At 43.6% G+C, this 16,816-nt stretch overlaps 1 protein-coding gene across 1 annotated transcript; it reads left to right on the forward strand.

The window, feature by feature from the left end:
• The first annotated feature begins 7,937 nt into the window (after positions 1-7,937).
• LOC134486237 (Y-linked testis-specific protein 1-like) lies at positions 7,938-16,364 on the forward strand. The gene is made up of 3 exons (XM_063285159.1): positions 7,938-8,072; positions 9,170-10,243; positions 15,668-16,364. Exon 2 carries the CDS (start codon positions 9,279-9,281, stop codon positions 9,930-9,932), a length of 654 nt encoding a protein of 217 aa, XP_063141229.1. The 5' UTR covers positions 7,938-8,072; positions 9,170-9,278; the 3' UTR covers positions 9,933-10,243; positions 15,668-16,364.
• Positions 16,365-16,816: the final 452 nt, after the last annotated feature.

The following is a 16,816-nucleotide window of genomic DNA, read 5'->3' on the forward strand; positions in this document are numbered from 1 at the left end:
AGATATATTCTGTAACATGTTTTATAACCCCTCTCACCAAACCCCATTCTAACCTAATCACCTAAGGGGAGATGGAGTGGAAAGTCAGTTTTAAAAAAATAATTGGAGCAGAAAGAAATGCTTCTTGGAAATAAAGCAAAAAAGGAAGCATTTCTGCATCCTAGATGCTTTCCTTGCATCATCTGTGCAAAGATAATGAAAACCGTTACGTTCCAGGTACAATAATTTCCAATGTTACAAATCATATAAATAATACTGCTTATCATTCATAAAACACATTGGCACTAATCGTTTTGTTGTGTTTTTCTAACTCACTCCTAATGTAGATCTGATGAACTGGAATTGTTCTCCTGCTCATTAATACATGAGGGAAGTGAAGTTTAAAGGTCGAGCCAATTTCCCAATACTCTAAGCTAATAAATTGCAGAGTAAGACAGCCGCACTTTCTCTGGCTTCATGGCATGGCCTCGTGAGAAATGCAAGTCAGGGTACCTTGGCAGGGAATGCCAAGGATCAGTACATGGCAGCTGAAAGTTGTCTTGGATGCAAGACTGGGAGTGAGACTCAAGTCAGCCGAGCCCCAGCTCAGGATTCCTGAAACAGAACAACAGAATATGTTAGAGAGTGAGGAGACTAAACTAAACATCTGGGAGTCCCCGGCAGATTGTACAGATCCAGGGCTGACGGTTCATAAGTATGTTGGTCTTTGTGGGGGTGGAAAGGAACACTTATTTAGATCCCTACCTCCTACTATGTGCTACTACAGTGGAGGCAATGCCTTAAGTCCAAGGTTTTTTGTTTTTTTCCTGTGTATGTGTGTGTGTCTGTGTCTGTGTGTGTGTGTGTGTGTGTGTGTGTGTGTACATACATGCACGTGCAGTGTATAATGTAAGGACTAATCCATTTTCTCTTCTACCTTATTCATTGAAGCAGCATTTCTCAGTCAAACCCAGAGTTCACCAATATGACTAGTCTTGACAGTTATCTTGCCCTGGGGATCTGCCCTATCTCTACCTCCCTGGACTGGGATTCTATGTGGGCCACGAAGCCTACCCATCATTTACCTGAGACATGTGAGCCATCTCCTCAACTGCTAAGGTTCAAGTCCCGGTGTTGGACCCATCTTTTCTTACTCTTTTTTTTTTTCTTTCTGTCTTGGTCATAATATCAGAACCAGGTTAAGGTATGATTGGCTCACTCAAACAATCACTCAAATCCCTCCACACAAATGTGTTCTAATAAGGAGGTGGTCCCTGATGACTCTCTGTTCTGTAAAGTCTGACCTTATCAGATGAGTTAAGGGATGGGATTATTCTAGTGGGTGATTGTGGATGCTGTTGTTGATGTTGAGGGAGGCTGGCAAATGAGGGGCCACAGATGAGTCACTTATAATAACACATACAAAGCTGAGTGTGTTAGTACATACCTATTTCTCAATATTCGCAAAGATCACAATTTCAAATCCAGCCTGGGCTACATAGAAAGTCCAAAGACAGCCTGGGCTACATCGTAAATCCAAGGCCAGCCTGGGCTACAGAGTAAGTCCATGGCCAGCTTGGGCTACATAGTAATTCCAAGGCCAACCTGGGCTACATAGAAAGTCCAAGGTCAGCTTAGCCTACTTACATGACTCTTCTCCAAACAACAACAGTTTTTTTTTCCTTTTTCATTTCTGTCTCTCTATTTCCTGTACACTGATACCAGTGCTGTGGGTTGGGGATGTGGGGGAGAACTTTCGTCATCTCCGATGGTCCAGGATCTCCCAAGCAGCACTGCAAACCAAACAGAGCAGCAATCAAGTCTGTTTCGACTTTTGCCGAAAAATATGACAAAGCTGAAATGCTGTCTTAAGAAATGTCTCTAAGATGGGACAACGCTTCAGGAGACTGGGCTTGGATCTTATGTTAGTTTCCTCGTGATAAAAACAATGATGTTCTCAACCAGAGTCTGTTTTGGGAATACAACGCTGTGCTTCCATTTCAACACTGAATAATCTCCATATGGCCACCATGGAAATCTTGTCTGATATTATACAGATTAGAGGGGAGACAAGTTGAGTATAAACACTGTCATTAAAAATGATGAATAATTTTTTTTAAATTTTTGTCTGTGATACCAGGTTCAGTGTTCTGCATAAACTCTAAAACACATCAATTTCTTTTTTTTTCTTTTTTTTTTAATCGCCAAACAGAAGGGACCTTATATTTTTCTGTCTAGGTCTAATTGAGATGACAAAATACCATTCTTTGCTTTAAAAAAGGAAACTAATTGTGTTTCATTGGCTTTTTTTTTTGTTAATTTCTTATTTTTAGTGTTTTGGGGTTCATTTTAACAATTATTTTTCCATTGAATTAATAATTTTCTTATTTTCTAGTGTAGATAAAAATTTAGGTTATTGATCTTTGTTTCTAATCTAAGAATTAGTGTTGTAAATAAAATTTCGTCTGAGCACCTTCATAGTTATATGTCACACATTTTGATACTATGTTTCCTATCTTAGTCTTTTTTTCTTACTGTTACATAGTTTCATTATTTCTTGACATATGTATTACTTGTGAATGTGTAATTTAATGTTTCTGGACTGGGAGACTCCTGTTGTCTCTCATTGAAGACGTCTATTTTAGTTTTGTTGTATTAGCAGAACACATCCCGAGGGGCTGGAGATGTAGCTCAGTGGACAGAGTGCTCACTTGGTTCTCACATCCCTCTGGGCTCCACCTACAATACCTCATAAGCCTGGTGTGGTGGTCCATGCCCATAGTCCCATTACCAGGAGGAGAACCAGCAGTTCAAAATCATCCTCGGGTGCATAGGGTGTTTGAGGCCAGCCTGGGCTACATGAAAACTGTATACACAAATACGCCCCAAAGGACATCTTTTCTTAGGCATTTGCCACACTTTGTTCTGTGGTTTCTGAGTGTCTGAAAAGTCCAGGGTACTTGAAGGAAAAGAACATCCTGGTGCTACTAGGGACTGTCAGTCATAAACATTGGCTCGTGACGCCATCTCATCCAAGCTGGTTTTCTGCCTGCTTCTGTTGCTGATGGGCTGATGCGTGTCCACAGCTTTACGCATGATCGCCTGCTTCCTTTTAGCTGTACCCATTCTTGCTTCCTGCTGATGCTGTGATGGAGTTAGTGACACAGAGAATTGGGGTCTCCTTCCAGCCCACTGATTCTCTCAACAATAAGTTCTTTCTCTGTAGAAATAGTTTCTCTGTTGCCTACATTATCAGAAATAAATAGAAAACTCTTTTCTGTTTTATTTTGACACTGGGTTTCATTATGTAGGTAGGGCTGGCCTGAAACTCACTGTATAAAACAGGTCGGCCTTGAACTCAGAGAGATCATCCTGCTTCTGAGTGCTGGGTTTAAGGGGAATACCTGGCTCCTTCTTTTTTTAATTTGTTTTTTAAATTTATCTCTATGGTGTGTGTGTGTGTGTGTGTGTGTGTGTGTGTTTGTGTGTGTGTGTTTATGTGAGTGTGTGTGTGTTTGTGTTTGTGTGTATGTGAGTGTGTGTGTGTTTTGTGTTTGTGTGTGTGTTTGTGTTTGTGTGTGTGTGTGTGTGTGTGTGTGTGTGTGTGTGTGTGTGTGTTTTGACCAAAGAGTCCATTAGATCCTCTGCACCCTGGTCCTCTGCAAGAGCAACCAGTGTTCCCAACCAGTGAGCCGTCTTCCCAGCCCTTTCTGCCTGCTCTAAACTCCACTTCATTGTTCATCTTGCCCAGACATGCCTTTAATTCCTACTTTTAGTGTTTGTTTTAATTCAGTGAGTTCCTATTCGATTTTCTCTTGTTTCTTCTATTACATCACCAGGATGATGTGTATACTTTTGTTTTGGAAGTTTCTCATCGACAACGCTTGAATCCTGGATTTAAAATCCTTGCTGATGATTCTGACAAGGGTTTTCTCGTGGTGCCACCACCAGGGAACTGTTTTTTCTCCTCTGCTTTTCATTTAGGGGGATGGTCATGGTGTGACATGATTTCCATTTTGACATTGTTTGTTTAAGATGTCAGCAGTCCTGACACTGTGGGTGCAGTGGCTGTTTATCCTTCATAACCTTATGTTGGTGTTTTGGTTTTTCTGGATTTGCCTGATTGAATAAAAGGGATTATACCTCCAGTCCACACCGACAGGTATATCTTAGAGGGGTCAGGAAGAGAGGTTCTCAACCTTCCTAACGTAACCTTTTCATACACCTCCACCAACTGTAAAATTATTTCATTGCTACTTCATAACTTTAATTTTGCTATAGTTATGAATTGTGATGTAAATGTCTGATGTACAGGATATATGATATGTGACTCCTGTGCAAGGGCCATTTGATCTCCCAAAGGGGTCTCAATCCAAGGGTTAAGGACCACTGCTCTGGACTTAGTGGGAGGCCCTTACCGACGTAGATGGGTTGCCCAGTGATGCCGGGGAGGGGTCTCCATCTCTGGAAGGCAAAGGATCTTCCACGATCAGGCTTTTTCCTGGGTCCCTCTGGAATAGTGGGCACACTCTTGATGGTTACTGATGGATCAAATGACTCCAGGCAGTTTTCTTTACATCCTCGAAGATGAGGATTATAAAAAGGGTTCTGCTAGACAAAAGCAGTGGCTGAAGGTATCCCTAGCAATCTTCCCTCTAACCTAATGGCTCCTTGTCCCCACAAGGCCAACAGTAGATGTCTGAGTGCCTCCCAAGCTGCACCTTTCCAACCTACACTCTTCCTCTGTGCTGTTTCTTTCACGAAGAGCACACACGCTAACCCTGAACCCACCTTGTCCTCTGTCAGCACTAACCACCTAGTCCACTCTGCCAGCTTCGCTTTCCCATGTGACCCAGCTGCTCACAATTTTGAGGCATGTTCATGCTGTTATGGACAAACAGAATGGCACCGATTGGCTAGTCTATAATGAGGCAGATTCTGTATAATTCTGATTCAGAAGCCTGTAAATCGGAGATGAAGAGACCATCGGCCGAGGAAGGAGTTCTTGTGGGATGTTGTCACCACAGAAGGGATCCAATGGGCTCGGAAGACAAGAGAGGGAGCCAAACTCCCTTTCATAATTGAACCTTTTTCCACAATAGCATCATTAATGGATCTTTATTTGTAGGTCGCATCCCTCTTGACCTAATCAATTCTTCACAACTACATTCCAACTGGGGATTAATCTTCAGAAAATAACTTTTGGGCGATCACATTCAAACCAGAGATGACGGTGAATATTTGGAAATCTATAGTGTGGGTGAGCTTTATTCTTCCCACGTGGTGTACCCGTAAGATCTCTAACTACCTCCTTCCCCACGGTAGCCTCACTGAATGATGTGAATTCGGGGTGATTAATGAGGTACAGACACCAAAGCTCATTGCCATATCCTGTCACCAGTATCAAGCTCGAAACAGCAAGAGCCACCTGTGGGAAGGAAAATATGAATAAACTTTACGGTATCTCTAAACTATAAACCCCCAATTTAATCAAAACATTGTTTTAGACTCAGTTCTCTTATATCGATGTTCTTTAAATGTAGAAGTCAGTGGGCTTGCTGGTGACTCCTTGTACAGGTTTATACTGTACATTAGCCATCTTCATCCTCACAACTCACCTCCATTTCCACCTCACACACACACACACACACACGCGCGCGCACACACACACACACACTCACACACACACACACCCTGCTGCTCCCCTTCCTCTTCCTAAATGCCCCTTTCACTTAATATCCCTTATTAAAATCTAAATTCCGCAATCGTCTGTTTGAGTCTGGCTTGTTTCACTTAACCTATTGTATTTTACACTCCCTTCCGTTTTTCTGAGAACGAAACCCTTTCCTCTTACACATAGATGAGAATCACATCAATGTATATCACGTTTTTTCAGCCATTCGTACAGTGATCAACAGCTAAGGTTATTCCAATGGCTTATCTATTGCACACAGTGTGGCAATCAGAATGGATGTGCAGGGTCCTGGTTAGTTTTTATTGTCAGTTTGACTAATCCTGGGAAGAAGGAGCCTCAGCTGAAGAATTGCCTCCATCAGATTGGCCGTTGGCCACATCTGTAAGGATTTTATTTTTGATGGTTGATGGGGAAGGGTGTAGCCCACTATGGGGAGTGTCATCCCCTATGAAGGTGGCCCTGGGTTGTATGAGAAGGAGAGAAAGCTAAGTAGGTCATGGATAGCAATCCAGTACCCAGCATTTCTAAGTTGTCTCTGCTTCCTTTCCTGCCTCTAGAGTCCTGCCTGAGTTCCTGCCCCAACGTCGCTCAGTAACAGAAGGGAACCTAGAAGATAGAGTGAGACAAACTCTTTCCTCCTCAAGTTGATGGCTATGATGAGATTGTTCTTCTTGTTGCCTACTTGTTCTTCACTTTTTTGAAAGTTGTCTCTGTTTATTGTTCTTAGAAAGATGATATTACGTGTTTTCTTAGGGGCTCTCTGTCTCACTCTGTGTCTCTCTCTGTCTCTGCTTCTGTCTCTCTCTCTCTGTATTTGTGTGTTTGTGTGTATGTATGTGTAGATTGTGTGTCTGTGTGTGCGTGTGTGTGTGTTTGTGTGTGTATGTATGTGTGTGTTTGTATGCTTTGGTATGTATGAGTGTTTCTGTGTGTATGTGCGTATGTGTGTGTGTGTATGTATCTGTGTGTTTGTGTGTTTGGCTTGTATGAGTGTTTCTCTCTCTCTCTGTGTGTGTGTGTGTGTGTGTGTGTGTGTGTGTGTGTTTGCTTTCCAGGCTTAAAAAATCCCCAATGCTGTATATCTCAGCATGTGCCTAGAGAAGGAAGATGAAGGGGAGAAAAGGGGGAAAAATCATGTCCTTTGAGTTAACCCCACATTGAGGTCAGCCACATAATGGACCAAAGTCACATAATGGCAGAGTAGTGATAAGAGCAGAGAGAGAGTAAAACTCAAAGTGTGACGGAAAATGTGGTTAAAACTAAGATAGAAGGGAGAAAAAGAAGATGGTGCACTTAGAAAAGTGGTCAGATTTTAAAAAGCTGCCATAAGTTGTTAAGCTCTAAGTACATATAAAAATTATAATGGTAAAGTGGAAGGAAATTACTGGGAAGAGGGAAGGGAGGGTCAGAGTGTGGTGGGGACAGGGGAGGGTTCTGAAAAGAATCCTTTTGAAGATCTGAAGAACTATGTGACACAAACAATTAAAGTGCCCTGTAATTTACAGGTAAATTCCATCCTTACCTGCATCCAGTATTCTGTCTACCCATATTTCAAAAATAAAATTACCTCATCTATTTCATCCTGTTTTGCTGCATTTGATCTAATAAATTCCTTGTAACCAGAAGTGCGGTTAATTTTAAAGACATTTAAAATATGACTGGTCGATATCGGGTTTATCATCAGTTTATCCCGACTTTGGAAGCAGGTCCAGGAGCTAATTTTTTTTCCCTCTTTGCAAAGAATCCATAATTCATGATCGCCATTGACTTCAATACAAGGTATTTAATCCTGTCAAATTCCAGTTTTGTTTGAATAAAAATGGCCCTCCTCTAATTGTGGGTTTGATAAAGCTAATTTTGGGGGGCTATCCAGTGGCCTGCCTTGGAGAGAGAGCCTACCAATATTTCTGATATGGAGAATGGCTTAAAGATAACCAAAGGAACGATAGGAGCTGGGAAAATAACCACCAAGGATGATGGTGAATCAGAAACCAAAGACTTTTTTAGAAAAATAAAATGCATAAAAAGAGCTACATGGGCAGACTGTGACTCGAGTCATCAGAATATTTGGGTGGGGACTTTACTTTGGGCCTCCACGAGGCTACATGAGAAGCTAAAACCTAGATGCTGGAAGTTTCTAAGCGTAACTAGGGAAGGAACTGGACTGAGAGGGCTTCTATGACGTAAGCAGAGCCTGGATGATGTCACAGAGCACTGGGCGGAGGTTGCGCTTCTCTTCCACTTGGGGGCGCTAGACTCCCCTGAAGGTGGGTTCACTATCTTCGCAGCGGGGTGTGAAAGCCAGTTCAGCTCCTGAACCCCACAATTGTTCAACAGCCTTTTGATGCCTGACCGGTTTCAGAAGACAGAATCTGGATGACTAGGACATTTTCTCTCGGTAAATACATTTATGAAGATAACTGGGACCCTTGTAGCACAGAAAGCTAGAAGTTTTCCCTCGTACAGCGAGTAACCGTCTTTTCTGATGTCTTCCACGTTTGAGAGGTCGGAGGATGGTCTAGGCTAGTCAGTCTCCGGAGTTTATCATCCTTTGCTAACAATATCTAATTCATAATTCTACTAAAATGTCAAAGCTCCTCTCTGTGCCTGTGCATTTTAGCAGATAATATTTCTTTGGTTTTTTTTTGGTTCCTTTGTTTTTTTTTTTTTTTTCAGAGCTGAGGACCGAACCCAGGGCCTTGTGCTTGCTAGGCAGCTGCTCTACCACTGAGCTAAATCCCAAACCCAGGAGATATTATTTCTAAGTGGCTGTTGTTGCCTACACAAAAGGCTCTTGTTGCGGTCGAAGATGCAACAGCTTCGCGGAATAAACCTGGGTCTGGGTCAGGATGCACAATACAGAAAGCCAGTGGACTGGTGTGCTGTGTCTCTGGGCAGATACTTGTGGATGTTGCCACATAGTTCATAGTTAGAGGGTAGAAGAGGGGTGTGGCCATCCTTCTGGCTCCTTTGCTATCCTTTCTCTGTTCTGCTTGCTTAAAGTGGGGGACAGGGATACTTAATCCCACACTGACCTAGACATTCAAGGAGAGGTTCCTCAGCAGAGGTAAAGTGCCTCGGGCTGAAGAAATGTGTCTGAATATCTTATTCTGAGCTGTAGAGGACCATTTGTTCATTTCCCTTTGAACTTTAGATTTTGATTTTTGAAGCAGGGTTTTTCTGTGGGTAGCTTTGGCTATCCTGGAACTAACTCTGTAGACCAGGCTGGCCTTGATCTCACAGAGGTCTGCCTCCCTCTGCCTCTTGAATGCTGGAAGTAAAGGTGTGCTCCACCATTGCCCAGCCCTCTTACGAACTTCTGATTATGACAGAATAAGATTCAGATGCTCAAACCTGTCTACCATCACCTTCCTCACCTGCTCCAAAGTTCTCTTAGACAAGAGCCTTGGTCCAGCGCCCTCCCCCACCCCACCCCCATTGTGCTTGCAGGCACTCACATGACAGCGGCAACAGCATTGTGTCTGGTTTAAGCAGGCGAGCTCTTCAAACCCAGGCCACGGGCAAGTGTGAAGCCTGAACACAGAACGTTAGCCACAAGACAGTGGACCAGGATGCCGTGGCCTACCACACGAGGTCTACAGCCATGAAGAAGAGGATGTGTCTGAGGAGGATGAGCACACCATCCTTCCAGGAGTGGATGAGGAGGAGGCCTTCTCCCCAGGCCCTGGGGAACATTGTGGGATGCAGAATTTCTCATGGATGGAAGGAAGGCGATGAGCCCGTCACCCAATGGAAAGCCGTCATTCTAGATCAACTGCCAACAAATCCCTCTATCTATCTGGTCAAGTATGATGGAATTGATTGTGTCTACGGACTGGAACTTCACAGTGATGAGAGGATTTTAAAGCTTAAGGTCTTGACTCCCAAAGTAGTGTTTCCTCAAGTGAAAGATGCCCATCTCGCCAGTGCCATGGTTGGCCGAGCTGTGGAGCATAAATTTGAGGGCAAACATGGTTCTAAGGATAACTGGAGGGGGGTGGTCCCATCCCAGGTGCCGATCATGAAGGACTGGTTTTACATCACCTACAAGAAAGATACAGTCCTATACATCTACCAGCTCTTGGATGATTACGCAGAAGGTAACCTCAGTATCATTCCAGAGAATCCTCCAGCAGAGGTGAAGTCTGACGTTGACAGCGACATCTTAACCGGTCAATGTGTGCAGTTCACCAGAAGCGACGGGTCCAAACAGATCGACAAAGTCATTTACCAAGTTCTAGCCAAGCCTTCTGTGTAGTTCACCAAGTTTGATGGCGACATCCACATCTACGTCTATAATCTGGTGGAAAAGATCCGTTAAGGTGAAATGCACAAAGTGAGGGAGACATAGATGGGTAATTTATAGGATTGAGGGAAAATGTATGTTTTTCTGTGTTTCAGATACCCAAGGGCCTTTGACAACTCCAGTATCTTTTCCAGTTGAATTAGTTTTGCTCTAAAAATTAAAATGTGCGATGTGACGTGTTGTGTGTGAACACTTTGGTGGAGGAGACGGACGGTGGTGGATGGACAATCGAGAGGAAGCCGGAAAGGTCTAGGCTGTGAACAGTAAGTCTAATGTCACGTAGACTAAAACAAACAGGACTGAGCTGGTCTGGTCTTTAGGGAGAGAAAAGAACTGGAGATGAGGCTTAGAGGAGCAGGGATGGCACGGGGGAAAAAAGATGGATGTTTAGGAAGCAGTGGAGAGGGGCCAGAAATAGATAGACTCTCTGAGGTGAAGTTTGAGGAAGAAACAGACAGTTGGGGAAAGAGGGGCAGGTAACAGGGAGGTGGTCTTGGAACTCAAGGGGAAACCCAATAAACTGATCCAAGCAGACTAAGAATCAGAGAAGGTCGGGAGTGTTTGACTAACGAAACCTAATGAAACCTGTTTCTCATCTGTAGATGTATTATTTTTAATTATGTGGGTGGGGGAAGGGCATGAATAAAGGAGACCACAGAGAAAAGAGTAGTCAGGTCCCCTGGAGCTTGAATTAAAGGTGGTTGGGAGCCTTTGGACATGAGCTCAAAGAACAAATCCAAGTCCTCTTTCAAAGCAGACAAGCTCTTAATCCATTGGTCATCTCTCCGGGCCCCTAAAGTCATCTTTTTAAATAAATCCCACCTTCACATGCAGAGAATAGACCAGGCTGAGGGTAAGAAAGATTAAATTGATGGTGATGTGGAAGAAAGACTAAAGAACACATGAGGGAGTAGAGGACACTGAGGGACGAAGGAATTCCAATATGGAGTTCTCAAAAAGTGAAGCAGGAGACCAGGAAGAAGAGAAAGTGTCTAGAATGAGTTGAACTTGGGCCGCATCCATATTGGTCTCTTTGGATCCTTAAAGAACAGCCAAGACATCACTACAGAAGGTGGATGTGAGGTGGAGGCTCCCACGGAGGACATTTTGATGAGGATAACTCAAGAGTAGTGAATGCCAAACTAAGTTTATATCTATCGATTCCTGAAAGTATCATAAAGCCCATTATTTTGTATGATCAGTAAAAAGTAATTTAAAAGGGAAGATGAGGATGCCGTGACCTTCTCTCAGGTGTTACGTGGATCCTGTGTTTAGCTTCCCTGAGCACGTTAGACTCTGTTGCATCCTGTAATATTTTTTGAGGTCCCTTCTCAATGCCCCTTGATGACCACAAAGAGCTGCTGCACTGGCTTGTCCAGCCTGGCTCTCCTTCGACTGGATGGCTTCCTACACACCTGTGGGCCCTGTTACCCTATCTAGCCCCAGGAAGTTCCCGTCTTTTACTCACATGTGAGCTCATCCTCAGAAACTCTTGATGGTGCCTCCAGTGCAGAGGTGCTGAGCTCTTTCCTATGCCATTTGCCGTGACTTTAAAATGCTTTGTGGTTCCTGACCATGTAGCTCTCTCCTCCTGAGAAGCCCCTGTGCACTCCATGGGGTCTCCCTGAGCCACATCTACACTCCAAGAGTGTCTTTGGAGACAACCTTATCATGGACTAATTCATTCTTGTTTCTTCTCTCAAGAATAAGTTTCTCACTGCAGGACTTGAAAATACTTTCTATCGTTTATTAATTCTGCTATTTGGGTGTTTTTATACTGGCTGGTTGTCTGATGGTTTCATTGCAGCAAAAAGACACCATGACCAAGGCAACTTATAAGGGACAACTTTTTTGGGGGGTTCTTTTTTTTGGAGCTGGGACCGAACCCAGGGCCTTGCCCTTCCTAGGCAAGCACTCTACCACTGAGCTAAATCCCCAACCCCAAGGGACAACATTTAATTAGGGCAGGCTTTCAGGTTCAGAAGTTCAGTCTATTTTCATCAAGGCAGGAATCATGGAAGCGTCTAGGCAGACATGGTGTTGGAGAAGAAGCATATCACCCCCACAGAGATATGCTTCCTCCAACAAGACCACACCTACTCCCACAATGCCACACCTCCTACTTGTGCCACACTTCCCATGGGACAATCACATTGTAACCACCGCCCTGATTTTATGCCAATGTGACGCAAGCTAGAGTCATCAGAGAAGAGGGCGCCTCAGTTGAGAACATGCGTCCATAAGATCCAGCTGGAGGGCACTGTGAGCGGCACCATTCCTAGGCTGGTGGTCCTGGGTTCTATAAGAAAGCAAGCTCAGCAAGACATGAGGAGCAAGACGGTAAGCAGTGCCACTCCATAGCCAATGCTATGGAGTCCTACACCAAATCAGGACCTGACCTGGTATTGTCACCATCACTTTTGGCCACTTTCATGTTAATCCATTCATCACTCTTACACGTTGCCTAGCAACTCACATAGTAAACAAACTTATTTTGGTTCATGGTTTCATAGGTTTTGGTCCATGGTCACATGACCATGAAAGGGGCACGGTAGAGCTCAACTGCTAACCTCACTGGCATCCAAGAAGCATCAACACAGGAAGAGACCAAGGACAAAAATCACCCTCCAAGACACGTCCCAAATGACCAAGTCCCTTAATTTCCTATCTCCTAGTTTCCCACCACCTTCATACACATCCATCAACAGATGAACTCATTGATTACAGCCCACAGGGTCCAATCATTTTTCATAGTCCCACCTTTGAACACTGTACTGGGACAATGTGTATCTTAAACCCATAGGGTAGGACCAAAAGTTTGTGTCAGAGGTCTAAACGTCACCTCACACTAGAACGAGCTGGGCAGGTTTCTCAACATCCCCTATTTCTTTCCTGGACTGAGCTACACCATGTCTGCATTGCAGCATTTTGTCTGGGGTGAGATACCATCGGCAGTCAATTGTAAAGACGACCCCCACCATGTGTGTGCTTGAATGTAAAATGGGACATCTATAATATAGACACACACACATATGCACAGACTCACAGAGAGAGGCAAAAATGGAAGGAGTTGAGTCTTAGGAACCCTCAAGGAAGAGGGAGTGGAAGTATAAGATACAGATGTCAGCGAGAACCAGAACAAAGCAGTGTCTTCAGTACACGACAGTACCACTATCCCTCAGCCCTAGCTGACAGGAAAGGGAGAGTCAGTTTTCTACAAAGATATAGCTGGTGACAAGCTGGCCAGGCTCCAGGGGCTTGCCCAAGGCCCATGAATTTATGGGCAGCATAAATGACTTGAGTGGGTTATTACAGAGGGCAGAAAGAGAGCTTGAAGTTGGGAGAAGTGATGAGGTGTGGATGAATCTGGGAGGAGTTAGGAAGAGACGTGAGAAGTAAATTCTATCATTATATAATGTATAAAGTTCTCAAGGAACTAATAAAAGTGGTTTATAAATACCATATCTGTACTGAACACATACAAACCATTTTTCTTGTAATCTCCTAAATAACAGCCCCTCATGATTTAATTTCATTAAGTACCAAAGTAGTGCAGAGATTATTTAAAATGTAGGAGGGTCTGGGGAGACGGCAGAGGGGTAAAGCCAAGTGTGTGGTCACACATGCAAACACCAGGGCTTGGTATGGGAACAGGAGGATGACCGGGGCTTCCTGACAGTGAGCCTCACCTCAGGTTCAGCAGGGACCCTGTCACAAGGGAATACAGTAGGTAATGAAGAAGCAGAACACGCTCTACCCTCCCCCAGCCTCTGCACTTACATGTCTCTAAGCACACACGCGCACACACACACACACACACACACACACACACATATAAATATGACTAGAGTATACAAGCGGCTTACATAGGTTATATGCAAATGCAGTGTCCTTTTATCCAAGGAACCTGAGGACTTTTAGATCATTGGGAGTCCTGGGGCCAACTCTCAGAGGACAGGATATATCTCCTTATTGTGCAAACGAATCCTTGGTTGAGTGTGTGTCAGTGACTCCACACAATTCTCCTCCTCTAGGTTCCTGTGTGTCACAGAGAATGATCTGGAAATACTGAAACAAATATAAACTAAAGGCTTCATTGGGGTTTCTAGGCTTGCGTTAAAATCATATTTATCACATTTTATTAAATGGAAGGGAAATCTTCAGCTCCCAGCAACAATAGACTCAATCATGTTGGCTTCTGTTTTATCCCATTATGAATAGCAATTAATTGTGCATCAATAGCTCCCCATGCTTTGAACTAATTCAGGATGAAGGGATATGTTTAAGTACAGATAAGTAACGCCAATGTGGATAATCAAGTAGAAAGCGGGGAGGTATGATGCCTTTGGCTTATGGGAGAGTGATGGCTTGATTGGAAACATGTTATGCAAATAACCCTAACCTCTGAGGAATGAAATGTAACGATAATGTAATGTACAAACGAAATGAAATATACCAAATGGGATGGACACTCATTACTTGATTTCTTTTAACAGAAAAACAAAAAACATACTTTAGGATTTTTAATAATTGTGACCCTCAGAGGTTCAAATACTTTAATGTGTTTGGTTTCCTGTTTGTGGATTGTTTAGAAAGGATTGGGAGTTGGGTTTTTGTTAAAAGAGATGTGTCAATGGGAGGTGGGGCCTTGAGATTTCAAAAGCCCACCAGGCTTCTCTCTCTCTCTCTCCCTCTCTCTCTCCCTCTCCCTCCCTCTCTCTCTCCCTCTCTCTCTCCCTCTCTCCCTCTCTCTCTCTCTCTCCCTCTCCCTCCCTCTCTCTCTCTTCCTCCCTCTCCCTTCCCCCCCTCTCCCCCCTCTCCCTCTCCCTCTCCCTCTCCCTCTCCTTCCCTCCCTCTCTCTCCCTCTCCCTCTCTCTCTCCCTCTCTTTCTTTCTCTCATCTGGGGAGCAGGATGTGAGCTCTCAGGAACTACTCAGCCAGGCCTGCCTGCCTGCCAGCCTGCTGTCATGGTGTCTACCACGATGGTCACGGATTCACATTCTGAAACTGTAAGACCACAATTAAATGTTTCCTGTCATGAATTGGTTTGGTCACGGTGTCTCTTCACAGCAATAGAACAGTAACTAAGGCACACATCTTCCTGTGTATTTTTCTAATCCTTGTGTTTTTATTTCATTAAAGTTACCTGTTGTCCATTGAACAGTTTTATGAATAAGTTTCAAGTTTGAAGACAAATAGTGACAAATAGGAGTGGCACTGCTAGGGGGTTTGGCCTTGTTGGAGTGGGTGTGGCCTTGTTGGGGTAGGTGTGTCACTGTGGGCGTGGGCTTTAAGACCCTCACCCTAGCTGCCTGGAAGCCAGTCTTCTAGCAGCCTTCAGAGGAAGATGTAGAACGCTCAGCTCCTCCTGCACATGCATGCCTAGATGCTGCCATGCTCTTGCCTTGATGATTATAGACTGAACATATGAACCTACAAGCCAGCCCCAACTAAATGTCCTTGTAAGACTTGCATTGGTCATGGTTTCTTTTCATAGCAGTAAAACCCTAAGACATACATACATATATACATATACATATACACCTAGGTTTACACACACACACACACACACACACACACACACACCATTTATAGGGATTTTAGATCTAGCAAGGGCCCCTGCAGTTTCACTGGTCCATCTGATACACGTGTTCATGGAACATGTCTCTCTCTGTTTCTTGTTCTAGGAAGTACGTGGACAACATCTGTAGATTCGCTTCATTTTGAATTATTCTCCTCTTCAGCCTTAGAAATCTCAACTTACAGAGAGGGGAAGATGGGGACTTGGTTCGATAGCTCTTTTTGTCTGTGGGGAGCTTACATATCAAGTCACAAAAGAAAATACATATAACAAGAAATAATAATACACATCCAAATCGTGATGGGATGTTCATATCCGTTCCCCTTAATGAATGTCAACTTTGGAAATTGCAGTCCACAATGAGATGAGACTTTTGAAAAATCCTAATTCTCAGGCAGGCTTTGGTATTTCTCTTTCCCTGAAAAGGAAAACCACTAGAAAAATACAGACGGTAGGTTGCTTTTGTCCACAAATCGAATCAGAAGGATTTGATAATGAGCATAGAGGGGGCTCACCCCATGTTTACCAAAGAATAAAGAATATGGGGGCGGGGGAGACATCTAGAGAACAGTTGGTGCCTTATTGGTATTAAAAAAAAATCCAGAAGTCAAGAAATAATATTTGACAAAAGATAAAACTAGGTTTTCATTAGGCAGAACTGTTTTTAAAATAGCCTTCCTTTCAGTCATGGAAAGAGGTGGGTGGAGCAGGTCACTCGTAGATAACTAAAGTCATTCCCATCAAAAAATTAAGAACAATGTGGATTTTAATGTACTTGAATAAAATTAGAAATTTTAGCTTTCAAAGTGGAAAAATTGTGTTCCAGAGAGAGAGAGAGACAAAGGAGTGTGCAAACTCATACTTGATTCTTTCAATAAATCTACTGGTAACTCATGTGTTTGTTGATATTAGGATGAAAACGCAGGTTGGATATCTCGACTTAAGAGTTTAACATGTGGGGCTAGGGATTTAGCTCAGTGGTTAGAGCGCTTATCTAGGAAGCACAAGGTCCTGGTTTCGGTGCCCAGCTCCGTAAAAAGAACCAAAAAAAAAAAAAAAGAGAGAGAGAGAGAGAGGGTAACGTGTGTGAATAGCTGCCAGTGAAAAGACTTGTCCTCGGATTTCTCAAAAGGCATGAAAAAGCCGCCGTGGAGTTACTGGATTTGGTTTCAAAGACTTTAGCTCCTTGTCTGCAGGGATGCAGGGCCTCAGAGGAAGGGCCTGAGACCTCCTAAGAGGTAGCGTCCAACACCTG

The sequence above is a fragment of the Rattus norvegicus genome, chromosome 3 (genome assembly GCF_036323735.1).
Source record: "Rattus norvegicus strain BN/NHsdMcwi chromosome 3, GRCr8, whole genome shotgun sequence".
NCBI lineage: Eukaryota > Metazoa > Chordata > Mammalia > Rodentia > Muridae > Rattus > Rattus norvegicus.

What these genes read in the sequence shown, in the direction of transcription:
- LOC134486237 (XM_063285159.1), top strand. Translation starts at nt 9,279, where the DNA reads ATGAAGAAGAGGATGTGTCTGAGGAGGATGAGCACACCATCCTTCCAG.